Source organism: Oryctolagus cuniculus, chromosome 9 (assembly GCF_964237555.1).
Source record: "Oryctolagus cuniculus chromosome 9, mOryCun1.1, whole genome shotgun sequence".
NCBI lineage: Eukaryota > Metazoa > Chordata > Mammalia > Lagomorpha > Leporidae > Oryctolagus > Oryctolagus cuniculus.
In genome coordinates, this window is record NC_091440.1 from 12,250,840 (window position 1) to 12,278,308 (window position 27,469).

Here is a 27,469-nt window from a genome sequence, read left to right on the forward strand (position 1 = left end):
CCAGTCTGCGTCCCCCCATCTCAGTACCCCTACGCATCAGGGTGTCCGTTTGTCTGTCTGCACCCATGGTCAGTTTGGTAACTTAGGGTCGCTGTCCATGTCATGAGCACCTGGCCCTCTTCCTAGCACTCAATGAGCACTTTTAAACTTTTGTACAGAATGCATCACACAACTGGGTGTTAATTATTCAACTTTTATCCTATTCAGAGCCTGTGAATTTCAAAAGAACAGAGACTAAACTCGTAAGTTCCAAAAAATCCTGCTTAGGTTGGTTATGTGATACAGAAAACACATATCACCACGAAAACAATGTTCAAGACTAAGACTGTATTTAAAGCCCATTTCATAAAAACCTTATTGCATCCATAGCTGGGCTGGGATTTTGCATTTTTAGGAGAAAATGCAAGAAGGAATGCCATAGACAAACCTTTTATTTGGCACTATGAAATGTACCTAATCAGCAGGAAGCCACAATAGGCACATTCCACAAAATGTCTGCTCTGTGACCACCACCTGCTTTCTGTGTCTGTGGTGGGGATGTGGCCAGGAAGAAGAAGAGCCCAGCAGGGACATGGGGTGTGCAGCCTGAGGGAGGCTCTGGTTTTACGCCAGACACTGCCCCCCTCCCTACTCTCTCTTGTCCCTAACAAGGCAGTGGGGACCAGTGCAAGGTGCGTTAGGTGAGCAGGAGCCAAGGGAGCACACAAGCAGAAGGCTAAGCTGGAGGGATTCAGAGCGGCTGCAAGGGCGGGCAGGGGCGGCTGGTAAGTTACCTGGGCCAGCTGGTGCGAGAAGTGCCAGCAAGCCCTCAGGGGTTTCCTGAAACCCCTCCGATGCAGAGAGCTCCGAGAGGCAAAAGCCCTGACCTGTGTTCACAGGACTGCAGACCAACTGACAAGGATGAAGAAGTTCTCTGCAAGTTCATGTTTGGAAGAAAAGACAATGCTAATAACGCATGATATCATTTACCATCCCAAATGTAGGTATAAAAGAAAAGCAATGGCAAGAATTCTAGTTCTTTTCATCTTCTAGTTATTTGGATTTCCAGTAAAGGGGAGTTGGTCTGTTAAAGTTCAACATCCATAAGTGAATTTTCAGAAGGAGCAGAACTTTTTGATGATGTTCATGTAAATGTGAATGATGCAAATTTCAGGTCTTATGATATTGGATGACAGGATACAGTCCAAGCTTCAGCTCTTGCTAATTAAACGAATCAATTAAGGGACTACAGTTTCAACCGTGTAGCTGCTGTTCTATAGTAGCAATAACAACCCCACGGGGAGGTCTTTTACTACATTAAAATGCTGTCCTCCACAACTCCATCTGATATTATTAGAAACAGTTATTTGTATCTTGCTGTCATATTAGTTGCAAAGGCAAATTATGGAAATATGCAGGCCAGAATGGTCCCAGTATGAGATCAGGTTGGATTTTCAGCCTCCGAGGGAACAATTGCTGAAATTCCAAAGTTCCCCAAAGTTCTGTAATGGAACTGATAAATCTATCAGCACAGCATCCATTTAGAAGCTAGGTAAGGGTTACATATTTACATACTTCCCTGCTAGGCTGATACAATTCAACTAGATGAATTATCATATTAAGTTTACCCTCCTGAGCTAAACTGATGGAGTTCAAAATTGTTGTCGATGGTGGTCATTAATCCCTGTTACTTCATAAGTGCTCACTTTGGAACCTAATTGTGCTGGTGCTATCAAGGGTCATATTAATAGCATTCTTAATGGTAAATCTTTATAAAACATGTTTATTCTACTGATATCACTCAAGCTTTCGGGGCTAATAAGAAATAAAGTATATTTATTATCAATAAAAACTTAATTTAAAATGTACAATTTGAGATTTAAATTAGCTTTAAGACCCTCAGCCTCATTTGGTTTCATTAAGATCTCTGGCTAAGCTTCAAAGACACAGAATCTGATAGTTTCTCATCAGTGCTCGGGAAAATGCCAACAGAGGCTGCTCACTGACATTCAAGCTTATTTTCCCTTCACTTGGAAAAAAACTCAGTCTCACTGAGATCTGTTGGCCTTAATATTACAGGCTTTTAAAAATTAAATGCAAGCAATTATTACCACCAAAATTTGGCTCAAGATGGTAACTTTTGCATTCTGAGAGCAATAGAACACATCATTGCTTGAAGCATAGCTCAAGCACAGAATTCTTGAGTACAACACTGTATTTCTTCTGTTTCTTGTGGCCTTACACTTATCTGATATACAGACTCACAGATTCACCAAAAGTACTCAAGCCACCAACCCAGAGAACTCACAGGCAGAGAAACCCTGGAAACTTCCAAGAGGCGGCTCAGCAGAGTGCACGTTCCAGAGTCACAAAGCAGGCCCCGCAGAATGCACATGCTAGAGCCCTGGCCCCAAGTGCTGTTACTTGGGGGAGGGGCCTTTGAGAGGCGACTGGGCTTACAGGAGGTCCTGATGGTGGAGCCCCTGTGCGGGGATGAGCGCTCAGAAACGAAGAGCAAGACACACCAGTGCGACAGCGGTCAGCCCTCCCCCTCCTCAACCACCTCCTCCACCAAGTGAGGACACAGCAGGAAGAGGGCTCTTCCCAGGAGCTGGACACGCTGGCTTCTTGCTCTGGGGTTTCCTGACTCTAGAACTGTGAGAAAGAAGCATCCATTGTTTAAATCACCCAGTCCAGGGCTAGCGTTGTGTTGTAGCAGGTTAAACCACTGCTTGGGACGCCTACATCCCATACCAGAGTGCCCGGGACAGAGTCCCACCTGTGCTTCTAAGTCAGCTTCTGCTAATGCACCTGGGAGGCAGTAGATGATGCCTCAAACACTTGTGTCCCTGTCGTGCACGTGGGAGCTCAGGCCCGTGGCTTCAGCCTGGCCTACCCCGAGATGTTGCAGGCATTTGGTGGTTTTAACCAGCAAATGCTCTGTCTCCGTGTGTGTGTGTGTGTGTGTGTGTGTGTGTGAAAGAGAGAGAGAGAGAGAGAGAGAGAGAGAGAGGAGATTCTGCCTTTCAAATAAATAAAAATGAATAAACATCTTTAATTACAAAAAACAGTAAGCTACCAATTCCATGGAATCTTATGGCAGTCCAAGCAAGAGCTCCCTGGGTTATGCAGTCAAGTAATTTGTTCTTAATGTACTTTATGATTAGCAGCATTAAAATCAAGGAGACTTGGTTTTGCATCCTGGTTCTAGTAGTTATAAGGAAAGAATAACACTGAACCTTTCCTCTTTTTTTAGATTCATTTATTTACTTATTTTAAAGGCAAAATTAGAAAGAGAAATCTGCTGGTTCACTTCCCTAAATGGCTACAATGGCCAGGGTTGGGCAAGGCCAAAACCAGGAACCAGGAGCTCCATCTGGGTCCCCCACATGGGCTGCAGGGGCTCAAGTGTGGGGAGCAACTCGGACTAGACTAAGTTACTGGAATTAAGACTTATTCTATGCATCTGCTCTCCCACAATATGGCGCTGGGAGAGGAGGAAACAGCTTCTACGCAGCTGCCTTTCGCCAATTTGATTGACTGAGCTGCAGGAGCTGATCTTGCTCCTGATTGGAGGAGAGCAGCGTACTCGGCGTGTGGGCAGCAGAGTTGGGATTGGCGGAAGAGGACTATAAGGGAGGAGAGAGACAGCATGCACCAGGAACATCTAAGGGGAACATCTATCTGAAGGAACACCTGTGTAGCCCCCGAGAGAGCCGGCCGGCGGTGTGCCGCTCCCCTGCGGAAGTGGGGAAAGTGGCTAGGGGGAACCGCCCTTCCACGGAGGGAGAAAACCAGTGGTCTGATAGGGGATGCTGGGTCACAAGTGGCAGTTTCACCTGCTGCACCACAACGCTGGGCCTGGCCCTATACTTTAAAATTCTCAATTTTATCTTCTGAAAAGGAGACACACCCATGATCAGTGTTTCAGTGGGTGTCAGCCTGGGAAGTTAACTCCAGTTATATGGATGATAACGACAGGTCTCAATAGGCTCGGAAACAGAACTGGCACTACTCAAGTGAGATAGCTATTAGTAAAGTCTAGACTTAAGAAGTAATGCTTGGCTGGCATTGTGGCATAGCAGGTAAAGCCACCACCTGCAGTGCCGGCATCCCATGTGGGCACTGGGTTTGAGTCTTGGATGCTCCACTTCTGCTCCAGCTCTCTGCTAGGGCCTGAGAAAGCAGTAGAAGATGGCCCAAGTCCTTGACCCCCTGCACCCATGTGGGAGACCTGGAAGCTCCGGCAGCTGTGGCCATTTGGGGAGTGAACCAGTGGAAGGAAGACCTCCTCTGTCTCTGCTCTCCATTGTCTATAACTCTACCTCTCAAATAAATAAATAAAATCTGAAAAAAAAAAAAAAATAAGGTCACCTTCGGAGGTCCTGGGTGCACATGACACTGTTCAACCTAGTACACTCTCTACAGAGATATGAAGGCATCTTTGCCATACAAGGAAGGTTAGAAAATGGCCCAGGTAATTTCTATAAAAGCTTACAAGGGGCTGGTGCGGTGGTGCAGCAGGCTCAACCGCTGCCTGCTGCTGCATAGGCATTCCATATGGGTGTCGGTTTGAGTCACGGCTGCTCTACTTCCATTCCAGCTCCCTGTTAATGTATCTTGAAAAATAGCTGAAGACGGCCCAAGTGCTTTGCCCCTGCTACCCATGTGGGATACCCGGATGAAGTTCCTGGCTCCTGGCTCCTGGCTCCTGGCTCCTGGATTTGGCCTGGCCCATCCATTGTGGCCATCCAGGGAGTAAATCAGTGGATGGAAGAACTAACACACACACACACACTCTCTCTCTCTCTCTCTCTCACTATGTCGCTCTCACTCTAACTCTGTCTTTCCTCTAACTCTGTCTTTCAGACAAATTTTTTAAAAAGTATCTTATCAGCAGAGCATTACTTCTTTTTTAAAAAAGATTTATTTATTTACTTGAAAGAGTTACAGAGAGAGAAAGGAGAGAGGAGAGAGAGAGAAGGAGGGAGGGAGGGAGGGAGGGAGAGAAGGAGGGAGGGAGGGAGAGAGGGAGGGGGAGGGGGAGGGGGAGGGGGAGGGGGAGGGGGAGGGGGAGGGGGAGAGGGAGAGGGAGAGGGAGAGGGAGAGGGAGAGGGAGAGGGAGAGGGAAAAAGGGAGAGGTCTTCCATCTGCTGGTTCACTTCCCAGATGGCTGCAATGGCCACAGCTAGGCCGATAAAAAGCCAGGAGCCAGGAGCTTCTTCTGGGTTTCCTACACGGGTACAGGGGCCCAAGGACTTGGGCCATCATCTACTGCTTTCCCAGGCCATAGCATAGAGCTAGATCAGAAGAGCAGCCAGGTCTCAAACCAATGCCCATATGAGATGCCGGTACTGCAGGCGGCGGCTTTACCCGTTATACCACAGTGCCAGCCCCTCAAGTATTTCTGCCCTGTGGCTGGCTGAATCTGTGGTTGCAGAGCCTGCAGATACCAAAGACTGACCTTAGCTATAAATCAAGGAACACCAAGGATCGCCTGCACTGCCAGGATCAGGAGAGAGGCATGGAATGGACTCCTCCTCAAAACTTTAAGGAGGAGCCAACCCTGCCCACTCCTTGATTTTACAGTTCTGATCTCCAGAACCGTGAGGATGGATTTCTGTGGCTTTAAGCCACCTGATATATGGCAGTTTGTTGCAGCAGCCCCAGGAACTAATTCAGAGTTCTAGAAATGACAGTTTGGGAGTAGAAGAGTAACAGCATTGATAGACACCAACAGTGAAAAATCACATACTCTGGACATAAAGGCACATGCAGGCCAAATGTGCTACTCTGGGTCACAAAGGCGCAATATTCAATTCTGAATGCCCCGTTCTAATCATCTGAAAGACAGTGCTTTCATTATACAAAAACAACATTAACAATTTTTTTTTTTTTGCATTTATTTGAGAGGGAGAGACAGAGTTCCCACCTCCTGGTTTACTCCCCAAATACCTGGTCGGGGTGGGCCCTGGACCAGAGCCAGGATCCAGGAACTCAATGCAGGTACTCCACATGAGTGGGGGACCCAATTACTTGGGCCATCATCTGCTGCTTCTCAGGGACTGCACTGACAGGAGCCTAAAGTCAGGAGCTTCAGCCAGGAACTAAAGCCAATACTATAATGCGAGCAGGTGTCTTAACTCCTAGGCCACTGTCGCCCCTAACAACTTTCAATTAATGATCAAGTGGTGCAAGAGAAAAGGGAGTGTTCTGGCTCGGACGGAAAGTCTACAAGCCAAAGGTATTACAGTGGACAGAATAAATCTACTGAATTTCAAATCTATACCTTTTAGGTGACTTTGAAACTGATGCAAGCGTACATGGGGTTCTGTAGAGAGAAGATGGTCCCTTGCGATCCAGGTAAGCTGGGCTATCGCCGCTAACAAATCACCCCTGAGATCCGCTCACCGGGGGTGGGGGTGGGTGGGCTGTGCTCTGTGTCACTCTTCAGCAGGGACCTGTGCTGACACAGGCACACCAACGTCACACACAGCTTCCAAGAGGGACATGGAAGTGGACTGGAGTGCCCACACTGGCTCTTGGCTATCTTTGGCCAGAGATGACACAAATCTCTAAAAGAAGATAATCTCCATTGGTCTCTTGGATTTTTCTACTTCTGTGAGCAAGACACTGATTGTCCTTTGTTCTAGACTATCTTTTAAAGAATGGTTTTGCAGTGCCAAGTCCTAGAGAGGGACGGGTTATCCCTCCGTATCAAAGGGCAGGCAGGATTACTGCCCATACTAAAAGCCTTGTTTGCCAACCACAGGACTGCAATTGTGTAACACAGCCCACTGTGTGTGCAGGAGTCACCATCTTCATAGTGCCCTGAAGGACTCTGGGTTCAGGGCAATGGTGCAAAAGCAATATCACTGTGCCTTGTCACTGACTCTGGCATCTTGTACCTTCTAGGAGCTAGGAAGTAAGAAGAATCTCAGACCCTTCTCAGTTCTTGACGGTAGCTTTCATTCCTACTTCACAGTCAGAACCAGTCCAACAGTCCTAACCTGACCATTCTTGCCTTATCATTAACAACTCGAACAGCATATTAAATAGACTGACACGTTTGCAGCCCCGCTCCCTAAGTGCCATCAGCACATATGCCAGAAATGCTTACGGGAGTACTAAGAGTTGCAACAGGAAAACGGGAAAGGCCTCAGTTGTCCACCAACAGCAGTCTTATTTATCAGCACAATGACATCCTTTACAGCTGTGAGTATAAATAAACTATAACCACACGCAACCCAGGCTAGCCTCACAAAAGGTCCGGGTCACGGACAAGTACGGAATATAGCACTATCTATTCAAGCAGGCAAAACCAAGCTGTTTATTAGGTGTGCAAGTATTTGAAAAATTATTGACAAAAGCAAGAAATGATAACCATAAAATCAGGAAGAAGGCTCCTGTGCTGGGGAAAAAAGGTGACGGGATTAGGGAGGGGTGGGCTGTGCCCTTCAAAACTGGTGGTAATGTTTTAGATTTAGGTTTATCTTATTCTTCACAACTTACAAGTGCTTTAGAAATGTTCTTTCATACATATTTGCATGAATATATAAAGCATACTTATAACATTTTATGTAAAATTAAAGAATACTTAACAAAATCAAAATTTTAAGAAGCAATGGGGCTGGTGCTGTGGTGTAGCAGGTAAAACCACTGCCTGTGGTGCCAGCATCCCATATGGGCCCCGGTTCTAGTGTCGGCTGCTCCACTTCTGATCCAGCTCTCTGCTATGGCCTGCAAAAGCAGTAGAAGATGGCCCAAGTCCTTGGGCCCCTGTACCCACGTAGGAGATGCAGAAGCAGCTCCTGGTTCCCGCCTTTCAGAATGGCGCAGTTCCAGCCATTGTGGCCAACTGGGGAGTGAACCAGTGGATGGAAGACTGCTCTCTCGCTCTCTCTCTCTCTGTTTCTCCTTCTCTCTCTGTGTAACTCTGACTTTCAAGTGAATAAATAAATCTTAAAAATAAATAAATAAATAGTAATGACATTGATTGGAAACAAAAACACACTGGCAATGTTTAAAAGTCTGGAGTGATTTAAAAAACAATGAAACTACTTTTAAATTTATATAGTTTTTAAGTTGAAATGCCAACATTATGAATACCCCAAAAGTTGTTGATATAACAAAATTATTTTTCTTCGTCTAGAATTAAACTTCTTTTTTGAAGGTCATGTATATCAACATTCAGACAACTCAACGTGGCTGGGAAATTCTAGAAGGTGTGTCCTACGGTCACAGGCACACTTGGGAAACACCTTCAGCACGTGGCACGCTACTGCTGTTTCCGGCCTGTGTCATGGAAACTACATCTGCATTCGGCACCTTCAACTGCAGCAGCACACGCTAGCTAGAAATCAATCTGTATTTCTCCTGCAGGCCCCACCATCTCCATAGCATAGTGATCCACTGGTGCTAATACTACATGTAGAAAAACTCAGTATAACAACACTAGCCATGCAAACTGTGGTGCATGTAATTAGATATTACTGTAGAAGTTGATATTTATTCTCCATACACACAGTACACACCAAGTGGACACGGAGCTTCCTTGGGCTTCGCTAGCAATTTGCTCGCAACAGAGAGAGCTGCCAGTGACACAACTCTTTTCCTCTTCTTTCTTTTCAGGTAATTTTTCTATTAGCTGCCTAGGTAGCAGGGTGTGTGTGTGTGTGTGTGTGCGTGTGTGTGAATCTTTCTTTTTGGTACTGTGTTCTGGGTGTCAGAAGTGGGTGATGGAGAATAAAATGAAAGGGGATTTGCTGATGGTGAGCGCTGGACTGAGCGCTGAGAAATGGCGATGCTCTGCTCTGCTCTGCTCTGCCCACAAGCTGATATAAAACCTGGGGCAAGTCCAAGGTGCAGGTTTCTCATCTGAGGAGGCAGATTGGCTACATTATTTTCTATATTTGCTTTGTTCATTTTGTTTTTTCAATCCAATACTGAGGTCCCAACTTGACCAATCTCATTCACTTATTTGACAAATACTTAAATATTTACTGAAGGCCTCATGTACCCAAGACCCTGGTCACAGCACTGACGCCCAAGGCCCAGTGCAGGCATATGGCCTACTGGTTAAGAGATCCACATCCACATCACAGGACCTGGGTTCGATTCCTGATTCTTCTCCCAAACCCAGCTTTAGTCAGCAGGTGATGGCTTAGGTAGGGTCCATGCTACCCACAGGAGAGGCCTGAAGTGAGTCGGATGACTCCTGCCTGCAGCTGGGGAATGCTGCAGCCATTTGGGGCAGTAAACCTACTAGCAGATGGGATCTCTCCTCTCTCTCTCTCTCTCTCTCTCTCTCTCTGAGCCTGTCACTCTGCCTCTCAAAATTAAAACAAAAACAAAAACCCTAGGCTTAGGGAACTCATCATGTTCAAGTGTGGAGGAAGATGGACACTACATACACCAAAAGACTAAAACACAAGGTATGTCCAACAGTGGCCACTGCTAAGGAAAAAGCATAAAGTGAGGAAGGAGGAAAACACACGCTGGGCAGGGTGGTCAGAACTGTAAATGATGCGACCAGGGAAGCCCTCCACAAGATGGTGGCTGTCAGCGTAAAAGGCTGAAGAGGTGAGGACCCCATGCCCCCAGATCTCTGGGGCAGGTGTTCCTGGCAGAGGGAGGGCAGGAAGCAGGGACCCAGAGGAAATGTCTGCAGAGGGCAGTGAAGCCAAGGCACTTACATGCAGCACACACAAACGATGAGGAAGGCCTGGGTCCAGAGCAGGGCAGAGGGAGGGATGCAAGAGAGGCATCAGGATAAAGACAAGGTCTTAGCTCAGGGGCCACCTTTTGAAGCAGCAGAACATGCAGAGAAGTGGTTTGTTCGTTTTGGAGGGACTGTGTATACCAGGAGCTCAGTTTTCAACATACAGTTTAAGACATCATGGGTGGGCACTGTGGCGCAGCAGGGTAAGCCACTGCTTAGAACACTGAGTATGGAGTGCCTAGGATTGAATCCAGACTCCACTTCTGACCCAGCTTCCTGCTAACACACATCTCGGGAGGCAAAAGATGATGACTCAAGTTCTTGGTTCTCTGCCATTCACATGGGAGACCCAGATGGAGTTCCTTGCTCCTAGCTTCAGCCTGGCCCATCCCTGGCTATTGTGGGCATATGGGGAGCGAACCAGGACACTGAAGTCCTGTGTGTGTGTGTGTGTGTGTGTGTGTGTCGCTGTGCCTCTCAAAGAAAAATAAATAAAATTTTTAAAAAGTTAAGAAATCAGGGGTCCCGGGCTATGGTGTAGCAGGTTAAAGCCTGCGCCTGCAGCACCGCCACCCCATATGGTCACTGGTTCAAGTCCTGGCTTCTCCATTTCCAATACAGCTCTCTAATGTGTCTTGGGAAAGCAGTAGAAGATGGCCCAAGTCCTTGGGCCCCTGCACCCACGTGGGAGATTTGGAAGCAGCTCCTAGCTCCTGGCTTCGAATCTGCTCAGTTCTGACTATTGCAAACATATGGGGAGTGAACCAACGGATGGAAGACCTCTCTCTCTGTCTCTACCTCTCTCTGTAACTCTTTCGAATAAATAAAATAGACATTTAAAAAAAGAAATCTATCACAATCTCAGTGGATATTCGGTAAAGACAGCACAAGCAACCTTTCTAGCATGAGCACTGAAGGACAAAAAGCAACTGTGCACACGCACATGACACAATGGTGCACACGCACATGACACAACTGTGCACACGCACATGATACAACTCTGTAGCCATTACAAGAGTATTACAAGAGTGAGGTTTTTCCGTACCAATACAGAAAGACGTCGAAGACATGTTGTTGTGTGAGAAGATATGTAATTCCATTTCTGTGAGAATATTCTATTATTAATAACTTAAATACCGGGCTGGTGCTGTGGCGCAGTGGGTTAACACCCTGGCCTAACAAGTCAGCATTCCATATGGGCGCTGATGAAAGATCTCTCTCTGTCTCTACCTCTTTCTGTTTAACTCTGCCTTTCAAATAAATAAAAAAAGTTTTTAAAAAATAATAAAAAAAAAACTTAGGTTACTAGGGCCTATGCTGTGGTGTCGCAGGTAAAGCTATTGCTTGCAGTACTGGCACCCCATACAGGCACTATTTCATGTCCCAGTTACTCCTTTTCCAATCCAGCTCTCTGCTGTGGTCTGGGAAAGCAGTGGAGGATGGCCCAAGTCCTTGGACCCCTCACTCACGTGGGAAACCCAGAAGAAGCTCCTGATTCCTGGCTCCTGGCTTTGGATTGGCACAATTCCAACCATTGTGGCCATTTGGGGAATGAACCAGTGGATGAAAAACCTCTCTCTGTCCCTCCCTCTCTCTGTCTATAACTACCTCCAAAATAAATAAATACATAAATCTTAAAAAAAATCCTCTTAGGTTACAGGTACTACTATACAGCTACTTCATTTATATTTACATATGCATATATGTAAACACATAGCCCTATACATGTGTCAGTAATGAACCTCTATGTAAACATGCATTATTATTACTATCATTCCTATCTCAATGCAAAAACACTGTTTTTGATCTAGTGCACAGGCTTGTCTGATATTCTCAACAAACTTACTGAGCTACAGAATACCCAACACTAATCACAGCTGGATGAGGTATCCAAAGGACATGAACAGACATTTCACAAATGCTACATGAAGGAAGGCCTGCAGAAATATTGAACTAGACTAGCAATAAACAGAGAAACAAAATTAAAACAATAAGATGCTTTTATAAACAAATTACTGTGTAAATTACAGCAGCTAATAGGCATTCAAAATGGTCTTATGATGAGTGATATTCTAAAGAGAAAGGAAACTACTGGCAACACGTGGAACAAAACATAAAGTTATTTGATTGAGGAGGAAATGTACTTTACACATTTTAAAAAATCTTATACATGTTTAAAAATAATCCCAAACACCAAGACACATGAAGTTGCCCACTAGAATACCTCTCATTATGGCAAAATGGCCCAGGCAGCTTAAACAGCAACAGCTGGGATGCTGGGATAAGCAAAATGGGTTACATCTACCCACCATGATGTTAAATACAATATCTCCACTAAAACAATGCTCATAAATATGTTATAGCCACATGAAAAATAATTAATAGGATCTCAGGCGGGAAATAAGCAAGATGCAAAATTATGACTCAATGTCATCAGAACTGGGGATTCAAAAGGACCTAACAGAAACAGCCAGGAAAAAAAAGAAACTGAGGAAAAAAAAAGTCAAGGTAATTTTTTTCAAAAGCACCTTCATATAATACACTCTCATTTTTATTATACAAACATGGAGAATATCATCATGGAAAAATAATTTAAAAATTCAACAAACTAAAGATAACTTTTACAACTACTTCCTCTCCAATAAGCAGCTACAGTAATTCTAGAGAAACTTCCCTGACACGTTAAAAATCCCATTTCTTGTACAAAGACATCACAATTTAAACAGCAAAATAAAATACATGGGTAAGGCTAGAACACTCTTCTCCTGTACAAATCAACAGAAAACACAAAATAATGATTCTTTCAGACTCACCACTGTGCCAAGAAACTGAATGTTCATGCTGCCCCCTGCTTCTCGAGAAAGGCACTGAAAGAAAAAGCGGAGTAAAATGGATGTGCGTCCACCAGAAACCCGCACCTGGACGTTCACACGGGCAACAAATACAAACACTGCTTAGCCATGAGAAAGAACACACTCTAACAGAAGTCGTCAAAGGGATCACACAAGATACGAGTCCATTTATAAGAAATGTCCACAACCGGCAAATCCACACAAAATCCATTGTTATTTCTGGGTGGAAGATATGGGTTGATATTCCTTCCTTTGTTTTTCATTTATTTGTTTCTTCTGTATTCTTTTTAAGTACATGTATTACTTAATGGAGGAGCAAAGAGAAAGAAAGAAAACTGAATGGGGTTATTTGTGTGGTGCAGTGGGTTAAACCGCTGCCTGTGCATCCCAAACGGGCACTGGTTCAAGTCCCAGCTGCTCCTCTTCTGATCCAGCTCCCTGCTAATGTACCTGGGAAAGCAGTGGAAGATGGCCCAAGCGCTTGGATCTCTGCCACCCACACAGGACACCCAGATGGAGTTCCAGTCTCCTGGCCTGGCTTTGGCTGTTGCTGCCATTTAGGGAGTGAACCAGTGGATGGTTCTCTCTGCTACTCAGCCTTTCAAGTAAATGATTCTTAAAAAGGAAAAAAAAAAAAAAAAAAAAAAGAATACAGAATCGAATACAACAGGTTCTTTTCCTTCGTGTCCAAAGGATACTCAAGAACTGAATGTAAAATCCTAGGTTCTGGCATGGGCATTTCTACTTCAGTCATCCACCTATCCATCCACCTACTACTATGTGTTGAGCACTCTTGCTGAATTAAGTCTACCTCCCAGGAGACTGAGAGAAAGAACGGGATTACAAAACGAGTAAGTGTAATTCAATATGATAAATCCATAATACACAATGTACAAAGTAGCATGGGATATGAAAACAGACCAACTAAATGCTCAGAAAGGTTAAGAAAGATGTGTAGATACATATTAGAGCTGGCTTTTTTTTTTTTTTAATGTTTTTCGCTTTGTTTTCTTCTACTTGAAAGGCAAGGCAGAGTGATAGAAACAGAGACAAAAAGAGATCTTCCATGCAGTGGTTACTCCCCAGATGCTCACAACAGCCAGGGCTGGACCAGGCTGAAGGCAGGAGACTGGAACTCCATCTGGGTGTTCCACGTGGGCAGGGCTGAAGCACTTGAGTCATTACCTGCTGCCTCCTGGGATGCATTAGCAGGATGCTGGGTTGGAAGCAGAGGAGCCAGGACTCCAACTGGAACTCTGATACATACCGTGGATGTCCCAAGCAGTGACATGCCCCACTGTGTCAACACCCACTCTAGAGCTGGGTTTTTAAAATGAGCAGGAAACAGTCCTAATAGAAAACACTATAGAGATTCCACACAAACTAAAAACTAGGACTACCATATGATCCAGCAATCCCACTACTGGGTATATCTCCAGAGAAAATACAATCAGAATGTTGAGGAAACATCTTCATCTGCTGTTCAGTGCAGCATGATTCAAGATAACTAAGAAACAAAATTAACCTACATGTCCACTAATCAATAAATGGATGAAGAAAATTGGTAAATATACACAATGGAATACTATGTAGCTGATTCTGTCCCGGTTGCCCCTCTTCCAGGCCAGCTCTCTGCTGTGGCCAGGGAGTGCAGTGGAGGATGGCCCAAGTGCTTGGGCCCTGCACCCGCTTGGGAGACCAGGAGGAAGCACCTGGCTCCTGCTTTCGGATCAGAGCGGTGCGCCGGCCGCAGTGCGCCGCCCATGGCAGCCATTGGAGGGTGAACCAATGGCAAAAGGAAGACCTTTCTCTCTGTCTCTCTCTCTCACTGTCCACTCTGTCAAAAATAAAAAAATAAAATAAAAAAATAAAAAAAAGGAAGGAGATCCTGTTGTTTGCAACAAAATGGATGAACTCAGAGGACATTATGTTACGTGAAATGAGGAACAGAAAGACAAACAGCATATGATCTCAGTGCCATACAGAATGATTAAAAGTTCAGTTCACAGAGATAAGAGGACAAAAGTGCAGTTACCAGTGGCTTAGGTTCAGGGGATTGGGAGATACTGGTAAAAGGATATAAAATTCTAGTTAGTTAAGAGGAAGAAAGCCAAGACACAGTGACTGTAGTTAACGACAAGGCATTATATTCTTGAAAATTGTTGAGAGTGGACTTTTAAGTATTCTCGTTATAAAAAATAAACATGTGAGGTAATTTGTATGCTAATTAGCTTGATTTAGCCTTCCACAATGTATACATGTTTCAAAATAACCTACTATATATGATAAATATTTTCAATTTTTGCCAATTAAAAGTAACTTTGAGAAGTGAACAGGAAGGCCGGTGCCGCGGCTCACTAGGCTAATCCTCCGCCTAGCGGCGCCGGCACACCGGGTTCTAGTCCCGGTCGGGGCGCCGGATTCTGTCCTGGTTGCCCCTCTTCCAGGCCAGCTCTCTGCTGTGGCCAGGGAGTGCAGTGGAGGATGGCCCAGGTGCTTGGGCCATGCACCCCATGGGAGACCAGGAGAAGCACCTGGCTCCTGGCTCCTGCCATCGGATCAGCGTGGTGCGCTGGCCGCAGCGCGCCGGCCGCGGCGGCCATTGGAGGGTGAACCAACGGCAAAGGAAGACCTTTCTCTCTGTCTCTCTCACTGTCCACTCTGCCTGTCAAAAAATTAAAAAAAAAAAAGAAAGAAAGAAAGAAAAGTGAACAGGAATTCTCCAAGGGGTAAAAGCAAGAGAAACTTTCAGCTGATGAGACAACTTATTCACATTTCAGATTAAGAGACAGCATGGTGAGTTTAAGGGGTGTGAGTAGCTCAGTGTGGCTGGAGACAGAGGTGGCTGCAGGGCAGAAGCATAGCAAGGGAAACTGGGAAGGAATGACAGAGCCAGGCCATGTCTCGCAGAGCGTACTCATAATTTACCCAGTCCCTGTACTTAAAAACTGGGCTGTGACCTGTCTATGTTCTAGAAGGACTGATGATTTCAAGTAAGGTTGAGGACCTATGGCGGGGGGGAGGGCAGGTTAGGATTCCAGGGAGAGTAGCAACGCAGGTGTCCAGACAGGAGGCCAGACAACAGCAGATCTAGTCTGACTCATTCACAGGACCTTAGGCCTGGAAGGGCAAACAGGCCGGAAAGAAAATACTAATTTTGTTTTATTGATGAGGAAACAAAGACAAAAATTAAAAAAAAAAAAACAACCTAATTTGCGTCCACTGTAGCCAGAGAGCAAGACTGGCCAGCAACACATGTGGCTGTGCAGGATGGAGCAGCTCTGCCAGGACTTAGCCCAGGTCATCCAACGGCGGACAGCTCGACAAGGACACGGACACTTCTGCACCTCCTCCTGAGTGCCAACAACACACAAGCCAGTGCTGCAGAAACGCGAGCAAGGTCACTCTTCACCAGGAATTCTCCAGTCTCCCCAGACTATGAGAGATCAAGTGACTCAGACATGTCTCATTCATCGATGGTCTGGCAGCAGACTTCCTGGCTGGCGACAGTCAGAGGTGTCGCTGTGAAGACACCAGAGAAAGAGGCAGTGGAGAAGAAGAGACTGTGGCCAGGCGACCTGCCAGCTTCCCCCGGCTCGCTGGCGGAGTGGTGAAGAAGCACCTCGGTACAAGCACACCCGAGGCTGTGAGCCGGGCGCTGGCCGCGGCAGCATCCGTGCTCTGCTAGGGCAGCAGGGACGGCAGCAAGCACACTCCCGGGACGCAGACTGACCCATGCGGGGGCAGCCCAGCTCACTGCCTCCGTCAGCCTTAGCAGTCCCGAGTGAGAGCACTTCTGATTTAGAAGTGGCTCCTGGATTCCAGGAAGGTGGCAGTGACAGTATATCGTCTGAATCCTGCCTGATCTCCGGGAACAACAGCAGAGAACCAGAACTGCAAAAATGAAACCCCATAGAGTGTATCTAGACAAAACCAGGTGACAAAGTATCCTCACAGCGCCCCAAATACAAACAACAGGGACAACTGTGCAAGACTTGTGCAACAGGGCACTGAACGGGCCCGAGAATCCCAAGTAAACAAAGACACTCACCGACTCTGAGTGAGGGTCACTTTGAGGACTGCAACTGAAACACAGAGAGGTTTGGCAGGTGCAGCCTCAAGGGAAGGCGGGGACCTGGAGTAAGGTCCAAAGGATGGGAACAGTACGGTTCCTTTGGCTTCTAAAGCCATGCAACACGACTCCCTCCTTGGTTAAAAGAAACCACCACTCTAAATTCAACACTAAGGAACAACAGAGAAATATATAAAGAAGGTACAAATAAAAAGGGAAGAGAGAAAGAGTCACAGAATTTTACAGTATATAAGCTACATCGCCATAAAGCTGGTTTTTAAATAATAGTCAAGTACCTCAGGCAACCACTATATTTTTGAACATTTCACCAACATAGCGACAGCAACAAAAGGAAGAGAAGTCCCCCTTCGCCATACCCACCTCCCTTGTAAACACTAAAAAAAGAAAACCCAAAAACCGCAAAATCTGAACAACTAATTACAAATAGAAATGAGCAACAGAAAACAGTCAAGGCTGAAATCCAGACAAACTTACTATAATGAAAAAGAGAAAGTGTAGAAAATGATGGAACAGGTGCTGGCATTGAGGTGCATCAGTTAAGCCACTGCCTGCAATGCTGGCATTCCACAGAGCACTGGTTCTAGTACTGGTTGCTCCACTTATGATCCAAGTCACTGTTAATGAGCCTGGAAAAGCAGCGGACGATGGTCCAAGTACCTGGGCTCCTGACACCTGCATGGGAGTTGCTGATGGAGTTCCAGGCTGCTGGCCTCTGCCTGGCCCAGCCCTGGGCATTGTGGCCATTTCAGGGGGTGAGCCAGCAGATAGAAGATCTCTCTCTCTCTCTCCCTCCCTCCATCCTTCCCTCTCTAACTTTGCCTTTTGCCTTTCAAATAAATAAATATTTTAAAAAAGAACTACATAACCAGAAGACATGCCCACTCCACAGATGAAACCACAACTGAAGGATGCAAGATACATTACAAGATCTAAGGAAACCAGACACATCTCCTGAGAAATGAAAAGACAAACTTTCGGAAAGAATTAAAAATAGGAAAAACAGTGATTTCAGAAATGAAGACTGAACTAGAAAAACAGATGAGCAAATAAGTGCAATGGAGAACACCTGAAGAGAGCCCAGGTCACCAACGACCTGGATCTTGCCGTGTCTGCTGGTCAACACCTTGCCCGTCAGCACGCTAACAGCAAATACTGCCTTGGTCACACACGTGCTCCGCTGGCGTTCAGACCAACGCAGGCGCCGGCTTTTCTCCTACTTCCCTGGCAGCTCTTTCTTGGCACCCTTTGCTGGCTTTAGCTCTCCATTCAATTTCTCTGGTTGGGGCCCCACAAGTCAGTCTGTGGTCCTCTTCCCTTTTCCATCTGCATTCTTCCAACCAGATCCCTGCCCAACCCCCAACCCCAGCTCAACACCTACTTGATCATGCTTTTAAAGGTCCTCTTGTATTTTGTATTTCAAAGTGGGGCGGGGTGGGTGGAGGGAGGACAGAAGGAGAAAGAAAGAGATTTTCCATCTGCTGTTTCACTCCCAAATGCTCACAACAGCCTGGCCTGGGCCAGGCGGAAGCTAGGAGCCTAGAACCCAATGTCACATGGGTGACAGGGTCTCAACCAAGCACTTGGGCCACCACCTGAGGGCTCCAAGGGTGTGCATTAGCAGGAAGCTGGGTCAGAAGTGATGCTAGAACTTGAGCCACATTCTCTCAAATGAGAGAGAGAGAGAGGTCGTCCATCTGCTAGTTCATTCCCCAAGTGGTTGCAACTGCTAGAGCTGGGCTGATCTGAAGCCAGGAGCTTCCTCCAGGTCTCCCACGTGGGTGCAGGGGCCCAAGCACTTGGGCCATCTACTGCTTTCTCGGGCCATAGCAAAGAGCTGGATCTGAAGTAGAACAGCCAGGACTTGAACCGGCACCCATATGGGATGCCGGCCCTGCAGGCAGTAGCTTTACCAGCTACACCACAGCGCCAGCCCCCATAAATGGCTTCTTAAACTGCTGAGCCACTTACTCGCTCACCAAACAAGCTTGGCCCTGTCTCAGAGCCTCTATAATCTGCCTGTGCCTTCTCCCTGACTTCCACATGGCTGGCCCCTTTTCCTCACAGGCCCCATCTCAACACTGGCTACCCAGGGAGGACTTGCTCAGCATCCCAGCTAAAGCTGCCCCTCCAATCACCTTCTCTTCCCAATGATCCAACTTCACCCATCCTCTTAGTACTAAAGTTACTGGGGTATGTGCTACATGATTAATACCTACAAGCCCTCATGAGAATAAGTCTTGTTCCCTGCTGTATCTATGGAGTCTCGATCCTTGCCTAGGACAGACTAGGCATTCCCTTCTATGAAGTGGTCTCTACACAGCAGTATTATTGTGTCTTTTCCTGGGAGAAACTGAAGTCTGAAATATGAAAAATGGAAAATGGTTTAAGAACTTAGATTTTTTAAAAAATTTATTTATTTATTTGAAAGCGGAGCTAGAGAGAAAGAGTGACAAAGAGAAAGTCAGATCTTTCATCCACTAGTTCACTGCCCAAATGGCCAGAATGGAGTCTGGTCAGGCAGAAGCCAGGAGCCCAGACCTCCATCCAGGTCTCCCGTGTAAGTATCAGGGGCCCAAGCACTTGGATCTTCTTCCACCACCTTCCCAGGCACACTGCCAGAAAGCTGGATATGAAGTGGAGCAGTGGGGTCACAAACTGGCACCCATAGGGGATGCTGGTGTCGCAGGCTGCAGCCTAACCCACTGCACCACAACACTGGCCCCTAATAACTCAGAGTTTTACATTTAAAACATAATTAGGGCCGGCGCCGCGACTCACTAGGCTAATCCTCCACCTGCAGTGCTGACACCCCAGGTTCTAGTTCTGGTTGGGGCACCAGATTCTGTCCTGGTTGCTCCTCTTCCAGTCCAGCTCTCTGCTGTGGCCCGGAAGTGCCGTGGAGGATGGCCCAGGTCCTTGGGCCCTACACTCGCAAGGGAGACCAGGAGGAAGCACCTGGCTCCTGGCTTCAGATCGGCGCAGCATGCTGGCCGTAGCGGCCACTTTGGGGGTAAACCAATGGAAAAAGGAAGACCTTTCTCTCTCTGTCTCTCATTGTCTAACTCTGTCAAAAAACAAAAATAAATAAATAAAACACAATTAAATTGTACCAATGAATGTGTAACCACAGGTGTAAGAACTACTAAATCACCTTTAACGTGGCATTCATTTTAAAGCATGTCACAATTACATATATAATGACCTTTTTTCCTTTTTTGTTAAAGATTTATTTATTTGAAAGAAAGAATTATGGGGAGAAGGGGAAAAATAGATCCATCTTCCATCTACTGGTTCATTCTCCAAATGGCCACAACAGCCAGGTCTGGGTCAAACTGAAGCCAGGAGCCTCTCAGGCAGGTGGAGGAACCCAAGCACATGGGCCATCTTCTGCTTTCTCAGGCACACTGGCAGGGAGCTGCATCAGAAGCGGGGCAGCCAGACCTCAGAACACACTCCATTATAGGATGCTGGTGTTGCCCATGACGGCTGAACCTGCTGAACCACAGCATGGATCCCAGCCTTGTTATTTTTACCACACTAACATGATCTATAGAGAAGGAAGGAAGGAAAGGAGAGGGGGGACAAAACTTGACATATCTTGGCAATCAGGACTGACATGATGGAAAACATGAAATGAAATTTAATTCAAAATTGGAATTATGGGGCTGGAGCTGTGGTGTGGTGGGCTGGGCCTCTGCCTGCGGTGCTAACATCCCATATGGGCAGCAGTTCATGTCCTAGCTGCTCCTCTTCTGATCCAGCTCTCTCCTCACTCTGGCTGTTGCAGTCATGTGGGGAGTGAACCAGCAGATGGAAGACCTTTCTCTCTCTGTCTCTCCCTCTGTCTGCCTGTAACTCTATCTCTCAAATACATAAAATCTTTAAAAAAAATTGTGTTTATGTCTATCATTCCTAAGAGGAATATATACTTTTCCCAGAGTCAAGAACTTAGACAATTAGGTTTTATGATTCACAAAAATTACTCAGTACCTACAATGAGTCCATCACATTTCATAACAAATATGAACTGACAACCTGACAAGCTGAGTTCCAGTTTCCTAGTTTCAGCGTGGCCATCTCCAGCTGTCGTGCGTATTTAAGGAGTGAACCAGTGGATAGATCTCGTCTTTCTGCCTCTCAAATAAATACATAAATAATTTTTAAAAGAACATAAAAATAATTTTAATTAATATTTTTTCTAAATATTTTATTCCTTGATCCTATTTTTAAGTGGAACTTCACAATTAAAAAATTCCTTTCCCTATTTTTTAAAAAGATTTATTTTATTTTATTTTATTTTATTTCTGAAAGGCAGAGTTAGGCAGTGAGAGAAAGAGACAGAGAGAAAGGTCTTCCTTCCATTGGTTCACCCCCAAAATGGCCGCTACGGCCAGCATGCTGCACCAATCTGAAGCCAGGAGCCAGGTGCTTCCCCTGGTCTCCCATGCGGGTGCAGGGCCTAAGCACTTGGGCCTTCCTCCACTGCACTCCTGGGCCACAGCAGAGAGCTGGACTGGAAGAGGAGCAACCGGGACAGAACCGGAGCCCCAACCGGGACTAGAACCTGGGGTACCGGCGCTGCAGGCAGAGGATTAGCCTAGTGAGCCACGGCGCCGGCTTAAATATTTATTTATTTGAAAGTCAGAGTTACACAGAGAAAGGAGAGGCAGAGAAAGAGAGAGGGCTTCCATCCGATGGTTCATTCCCCAATTGGCTGCAACAGCCAGAGCTGCGCCAATCCGAAGCCAGGAGCCATGAGCTTCCTCCGGGTCTCCCAAGAGGGTGCAGGGGCCCAAGGACTTGGGCCATCTTCTACTGCTTTCCCAGGCCACAGCAGAGAGCCAGAATAGAAGAGGAGCAGCCGGGACTAGAACCGGCTCCCATATGAGATGCCAGCGCTTCAGGCCAGGGCGTTAACCCGCCGCACCACAGCGCCTTCCCCTCCTTTTCCTATTTTGACAGACTGTTCCAACATTTACAAAATGTACTCCTTTATATTTCTTTAAAGAAAAGAATATTTTACAATTGAGATTTTATTAATAAGCTGATTTCAACGTTTATTTGAATCAAATGCATATAAACTTAGCAAGGTTGCTCACTTACAAAAAAAAAAAAAAAAAAAAAAAGCAAAAACATTCACCAAACAATAAATCAGGTTTCCAAAAATATCTTCCCAGGATAATAAAATCAGAGGCAATTTCACCTTTAAAAGTACTGTCATGAACAGAAGAGGAAGAAATAGCAACAGTTTTCCCTTCCCCCCACTGATCTCCAACTTGGTAATATGCTTACAGGCCATTACCATGCGTTTGACTTATCGGCCGGCCTCCAGTGCAGCTGCTTGCATTATTTTCCGCATTTACTGCAATCAGTATTTATACTTTTCAAAGTTCTCTTCCTTTGGCAGCCACTAAAACATGGTTTTCTAGTTAACAGATGGTAGAGGACAAGAGGTGTGTATGGGGAGGAAGCCTGAAGGGCAAGGTCAGAAACACCTTTCCCATTACCCCACACTACAGAAGCGCACGCTACAGAAGACGAAACGAAGAACTGCTAGGCTTCCACCACAACAGTACAAAAGCAGGCGACTTACGTTAGCACTAGTGTTTCAGACTACCGTGGTAAACACATCCCAGCTGTTATGCTGTGATTAAAAGTTCTGAAAGGAGCCATTTCTGTTCTGCTAGTGAGCTTGTTTCTAAGACGGGTAACTGTGACTGAGTTTTCAGAAATGTGAAGAGGAAATGGTTAACAATTACTTTCATTTCCTACTTCTTTAGAAAAAAAACTACCAACCTCTATACCACCCTCCACTTATTCTAAAGTTACGTATTCTGTGCATCCTAAATCGATGGTTTCCTATTACATTTGATGACTCCAGAGGAATCACCTGCACACAGTACAAAATAATTGCTACTGAGAGATGGCAGGTGGGAGAAGCATGTTTCAAACATGGAGAACACCTATTTTATGACTGAAAACATAGGAAAATTATTTCCAAACACGTGTGTGTGTGCACTGATGAAGTACAGGCAAAAATGTCAGCCCCTTGCTTTCATTTTCTAATTAAAATATTAATCTTCACATCTGTACATAGTTATTAGGAATAAAACTAAAATTTGTTATCAAAAGCTCTAAGGCCGGCGCCATGGTTCAATAGGCTAATCCTCCGCCTTGCGGTGCCAGCACACCAGATTCTAGTCCCGGTCGGGGTGCTAGATACTGTCCCGGTTGCCCCTCTTCCAGGCCAGCTCTCTGCTGTGGCCCGGGAGTGCAGTAGAGGATGGCCCAAGTGCTTGGGCCCTGCACCCGCATGGGAGACCAGAAGTACCTGGCTCCTGGCTTTGGATCAGCGCGATGCACCGGCCGCAGTGCACCGGCCGCAGCGGCCATTGGGGTGTGAACCAACGGCAAAAGGAAGACCTTTCTCTCTGTCTCTCTCTCTCACTGTCCACTCTGCCTGTCAAAAAACAAAAAAAAAGTTCTAAGAGCAATTTAATCTCAAAAAGGTAAGGAAATACTGGCCTCAGAATCAGCCCTAAAGGCACTCGGATCTGGCTGAAAAGCCCATGAGAGTATTTCAGGCATGGAAAGCCAAGACACTCTGGCAAAAAGATCTCTGTGAGTGAGATCCCAGTGGAAAGAACAGGTCTTCAAAGAGGGAGGTGCCTTTCTCTGAAGGGAGGAGAGAACCTCCACTTTGACTATGACCGTGTCTAAACAAGATAAGAGTCGGAGAACTCAAGGGGCTTCCATAGCCTTGGAAACTCATAACTGGTGCATAGGGAGATTACTGATGCCATAAACAGGAGTGTCAATTGGTAAAGTCAACAACAGGAGTCACTGTGCACTTACTCCTCATGTAGGATCTCGGTCCTTAACGTGCTGTACACTGAGGCTTAATGCTATAACGAGTACTCAAACAGTATATTTCACTTTGTGTTTCTATGGGGGTGCAAACGACTGAAATCTTTACTTAATGTACACTAAACTGATCTTCTGTAAAAAAAAAAAAAAAAAAAAAAAAAAAGAAAGAAATTTTCAATTCCCAACTTGACTCTCACTGGGATTAAACATGACAATAGGTCTGATCTGATTTCATCATCATTTAAAAAAAATCATCTATTATTTTTCACTTTATGTTTCTGTGTGGGAGCAAACTGTTGAAATACTTACTTAAGGTATACTAAGCTGATCTTCTGTATATTAAGATAATCGAAAATGAATCTTGATGTGAATGGAAGGGGAGAGGGAGTGGGAAAGGGGAGGGTTGTTGGTGGGAGGGACGGTATGGGGGGGGAAGCCATTGTAACCCATGAGTCGTACTTTGGAAATTTATATTCATTACATAAAAGATAAAAAAAAAAAAAAAAAAAAGGTAAGGAAATACTTATTTTTAACTTTCTTTTCTCTAAGGAGATATGAAAAAGCAATTTCTTTTCATCAAAAAAGGAAAGTGAAGGTGAAACTTTTAAAATCTACTCAAATTCTCATGTCATGAGCATTTGTAAAAACACCACAGACAATCACAGAGTCAGCAAATACAAGAATACCTCCCCTACCACGTTCGCGTCATTCTGTAATATTCTACGTTACACAGGGCCACTAGGCATGTTAAGTCATCATGTTATATAATCTATTTAATACCCCAATAATTCTCAAGTAATCCATTTAACCTGGGACTTTTCAGGAAATAACATGAGATTCATGTGACACTATTCCAAATTTGTCTGCTTTAACATGGAAAATTAGTTCCACTTAGCTGCCTGTCAATGACCTATTCATAACAGAATGCAGCCATCCTGCAACCAGCTCTGTACCCTGATTTTTAATAAATTTCTCATCCCTTGGAAATATTTAAGTAAGAATATGAGAAATCAAAAGAAAAAAGTCTTCAAAGGTACACCATGAATAGCTTCACATCACACAAATGTAGAAATTGTTAGACCTTAGCAGGATCTCAAGATATTTTCAAAAGTATTTAGCTACTCTTCAGGCCTGAAGACAACCTGCTGTGAGCAGGTGGATAGAAGAAATCATGCCACACAAAGAAACAGGCCAGTAGCAGTTAGTCTGCTCTGCTTGCAAATGTTCAAACAACGTGACCAGGCAAAATGAAAATCTAGTATGTAAAATGCTAACAAGAAACAATATATTAAATCCCAGTAGACAAATTACCTTGTGAGAAATGGAAAACTATCTGAATTGTTCAAAGTAGAATTGAAGAGCCTCTTTCAAGGTTAAAAGAAATTATTTCACAGGAAGAGAGTACAGCATAGTAATAACAAAAAAAGTTCCATTCACCTAGCATGTACCACACTACAAAGGTTCTAGAATTCATGAATTCAACACGTACAGGACACAGCAAACCTTATGTTTTAAAACGAAAGATTTATACGAGCTGAAGAGAAATCAGCATTTTATGTTTTGTTTCAGCATTTTGATTCTATGACACAGGCAGGAAGCAATTCCACTTGTCTATTAATGCTCTAAATTTTGAACTTGTTAACTAGATGATGAATTTATATTCTGTTTAAAAATGAACTTTATTTTTCTATTCCTAGTTTTAAATGATAAAAAAAACCCAAAACTAAGATTGACACATGGAGGGGATACTAAAAAGACCACTATGTATTGTGGGTTTTTTCCATCCGTAGACACTCTGGTTTATGAAAGGTTTGCCTGTGGAGTTAACTCAGTAACTACCAGCCACACATGGCAACCTGAAATGTGGCAGAAGTTACATAGCACTTTTATTAACTTTTAATTAATTTTAAGTTAAACATTGAAATAGTGCAATACATATTTCTGCTTAAATACAACTTTCTAGTTCAACAGCATTAATTCCACTTAACTGTCCCACTGTTTAAAACACTGTCGTATCGCAGGCTTGCAGAGAAGTCTCTGCTGTTTCTGGTCCCATATTAGAATCCTCTGTATTATTCTGTGTTGAAATGGTAACATATTAGGTACATTGGGTTAAATGTATTACTAAAATTAATTCTGTTTCTTATTTTTCAATGTGGTTAATAAATTTAAAATTATACATAAAGAGCTTATATTTCTATTGGTCAAGGCTGTTTTATTCCACAATTTTAAAAATCAATAAATTAGTTAGCTAAGTAGGGAGACAGAAAGAAAGAGCTCTCATCCACTTAGTTCACTTCCCAACCAAATGCCAGAACAGCTGGGACTGGGCCGAGCCACAGCCTGGAGTCAAACTCATTCCAGGTGCCTCCCAAGGGCGGCTCCAGGAACACAGCCACTTTGGAGTCACCTCCATTGCCCCCAGGGTTTGCATCACCAGGAAGCTGGAGTCAGGAGTCAGGTAAAAAACCAGGTACTCAGGTGCGGGATGCTAGTGTCCCAGCCCAAACTGGTAACATGGAAACTGGAATACATCTTCCCACAAAAGAAAGATGGGGAATGACTGTTAGGTTCTCATGTCAGATCATGAAGATCTGCTTAATAAACATCAATACTGACAGACTCTACAGAAAGCAGAAAAATACTACTGGTAAATGTACAATATAAAATAAACAAATTATTATCATTTTATTGTCCTTGAATTAGAGTATTTAAGGAAGCCTTGTTTTAATTAATAAATGGAAAAAAAATTAAATGAGAGAATTCTAAAGAGAACCTTTAATTATTTCCAAGACCACTCAATGTTTATGTTCCTGGTCCTTTACTAGGCTTCATTTCACTTCAAAACATATGACCTCCCTTCCTTTCAAAGAGACGCATTACTAGCTCCCTACCGATGGTTATCAACAAGGTTAGGATTCTTCCTAACAGTGTGATTTTCTGGAAGTCAGAAGAGAAAAAGTACATAAGAGGCTAGGCGGATGTATCAGAGAAGGAGACTGTACAACGCAAACCTCCCTGAGCAAGGAATATGAACAACACCAGGAGAGAGTGACGTGCACAAACCCCTGGGCAGGAGATCACTCTTAGCCAGAGGCAGGCTCCTTTTCTTACCTACCAGCAACCATCCACACCTATCAATAGGTGGTACTGTTGGCCTAAAACCTCTTAGGTACTGCCCAGAGCAAGTGGAGGCAAACAGGAAAGGCACAGGGCGGACCGGAAGGAAACCTCTGCAGGCAGGGCCTCGGCCCTCACTTCTCTCTGCTCGCCCAGACACTAGGGTGATTCTGCGCCTACAGCAATCCATCAGCCACACCGCGTAGTAGGAGACAGCACAAATGCAGGAAGGCCAGGAACTGAAGAGAACTGGTAAGACAGCTAAGAGGCTGTCTTATAAACATGGCTAATCTAAGTCTTCTTAAAATGAAAATATAAACAAAATATATTTCTGAAATTCCAAAATGCGAGACGACTACTCATCCATCCATCCACCCATCTAGTTATTGATGCCTTGCTGGAGCTAGGAACTCAACGAGGCAGTGTGAACTCAAAATCAAATCAGACAGCAAACAGGTAACTAAAATAATTAAAGGAAATTGGTAACCCTTGAAATTCATATACAAATGAAGGTATGTGCCAAAATCTACTTTATTTTTAAGGAAATTAGTGGATAATCTGGATGCCCTGAGGTTTACCAAGGAAAACCAGGGAAATGACCGGATCAATAAGGAGCTAATTCCTACAGCAGAGGTATGCTGCATCCCCAACTATTTCAGCATCTTACTAGAGGAACAAGTGCTACCTCTCACATAATCCCAGGGATTAAAAGGTAAAAAGAAATAGGTGCTAAGTATCCACACATTCTTAAATAAGATGGTGGCTAGGCCATCCAGTAAAGCACACTAAGCAACGATGAAGCCAGCCACTGTCCTCCAGCTCAAAAGAATATAAGAA

General features: G+C 44.8%; 1 protein-coding gene across 16 annotated transcripts in view; it reads right to left on the bottom strand.

Annotated features, from left to right (window-relative positions):
* The window catches only part of PCCA (propionyl-CoA carboxylase subunit alpha), a 438,870-nt gene that overhangs the window by 69,891 nt on the left and 341,510 nt on the right, over nucleotides 1-27,469 (bottom strand). For 13 of the 16 annotated variants that reach the window (XM_070048637.1, XM_008260152.4, XM_051850468.2 and 10 more), the window contains one exon: nucleotides 12,514-12,567. The exons of the other annotated variants lie outside the window; for them this stretch is intronic. In XM_070048637.1, coding sequence (XP_069904738.1) covers nucleotides 12,514-12,567 — 54 coding nt within the window. The remainder of the gene's footprint in view (nucleotides 1-12,513; nucleotides 12,568-27,469) is intronic. 16 annotated transcript variants of the gene reach the window in all.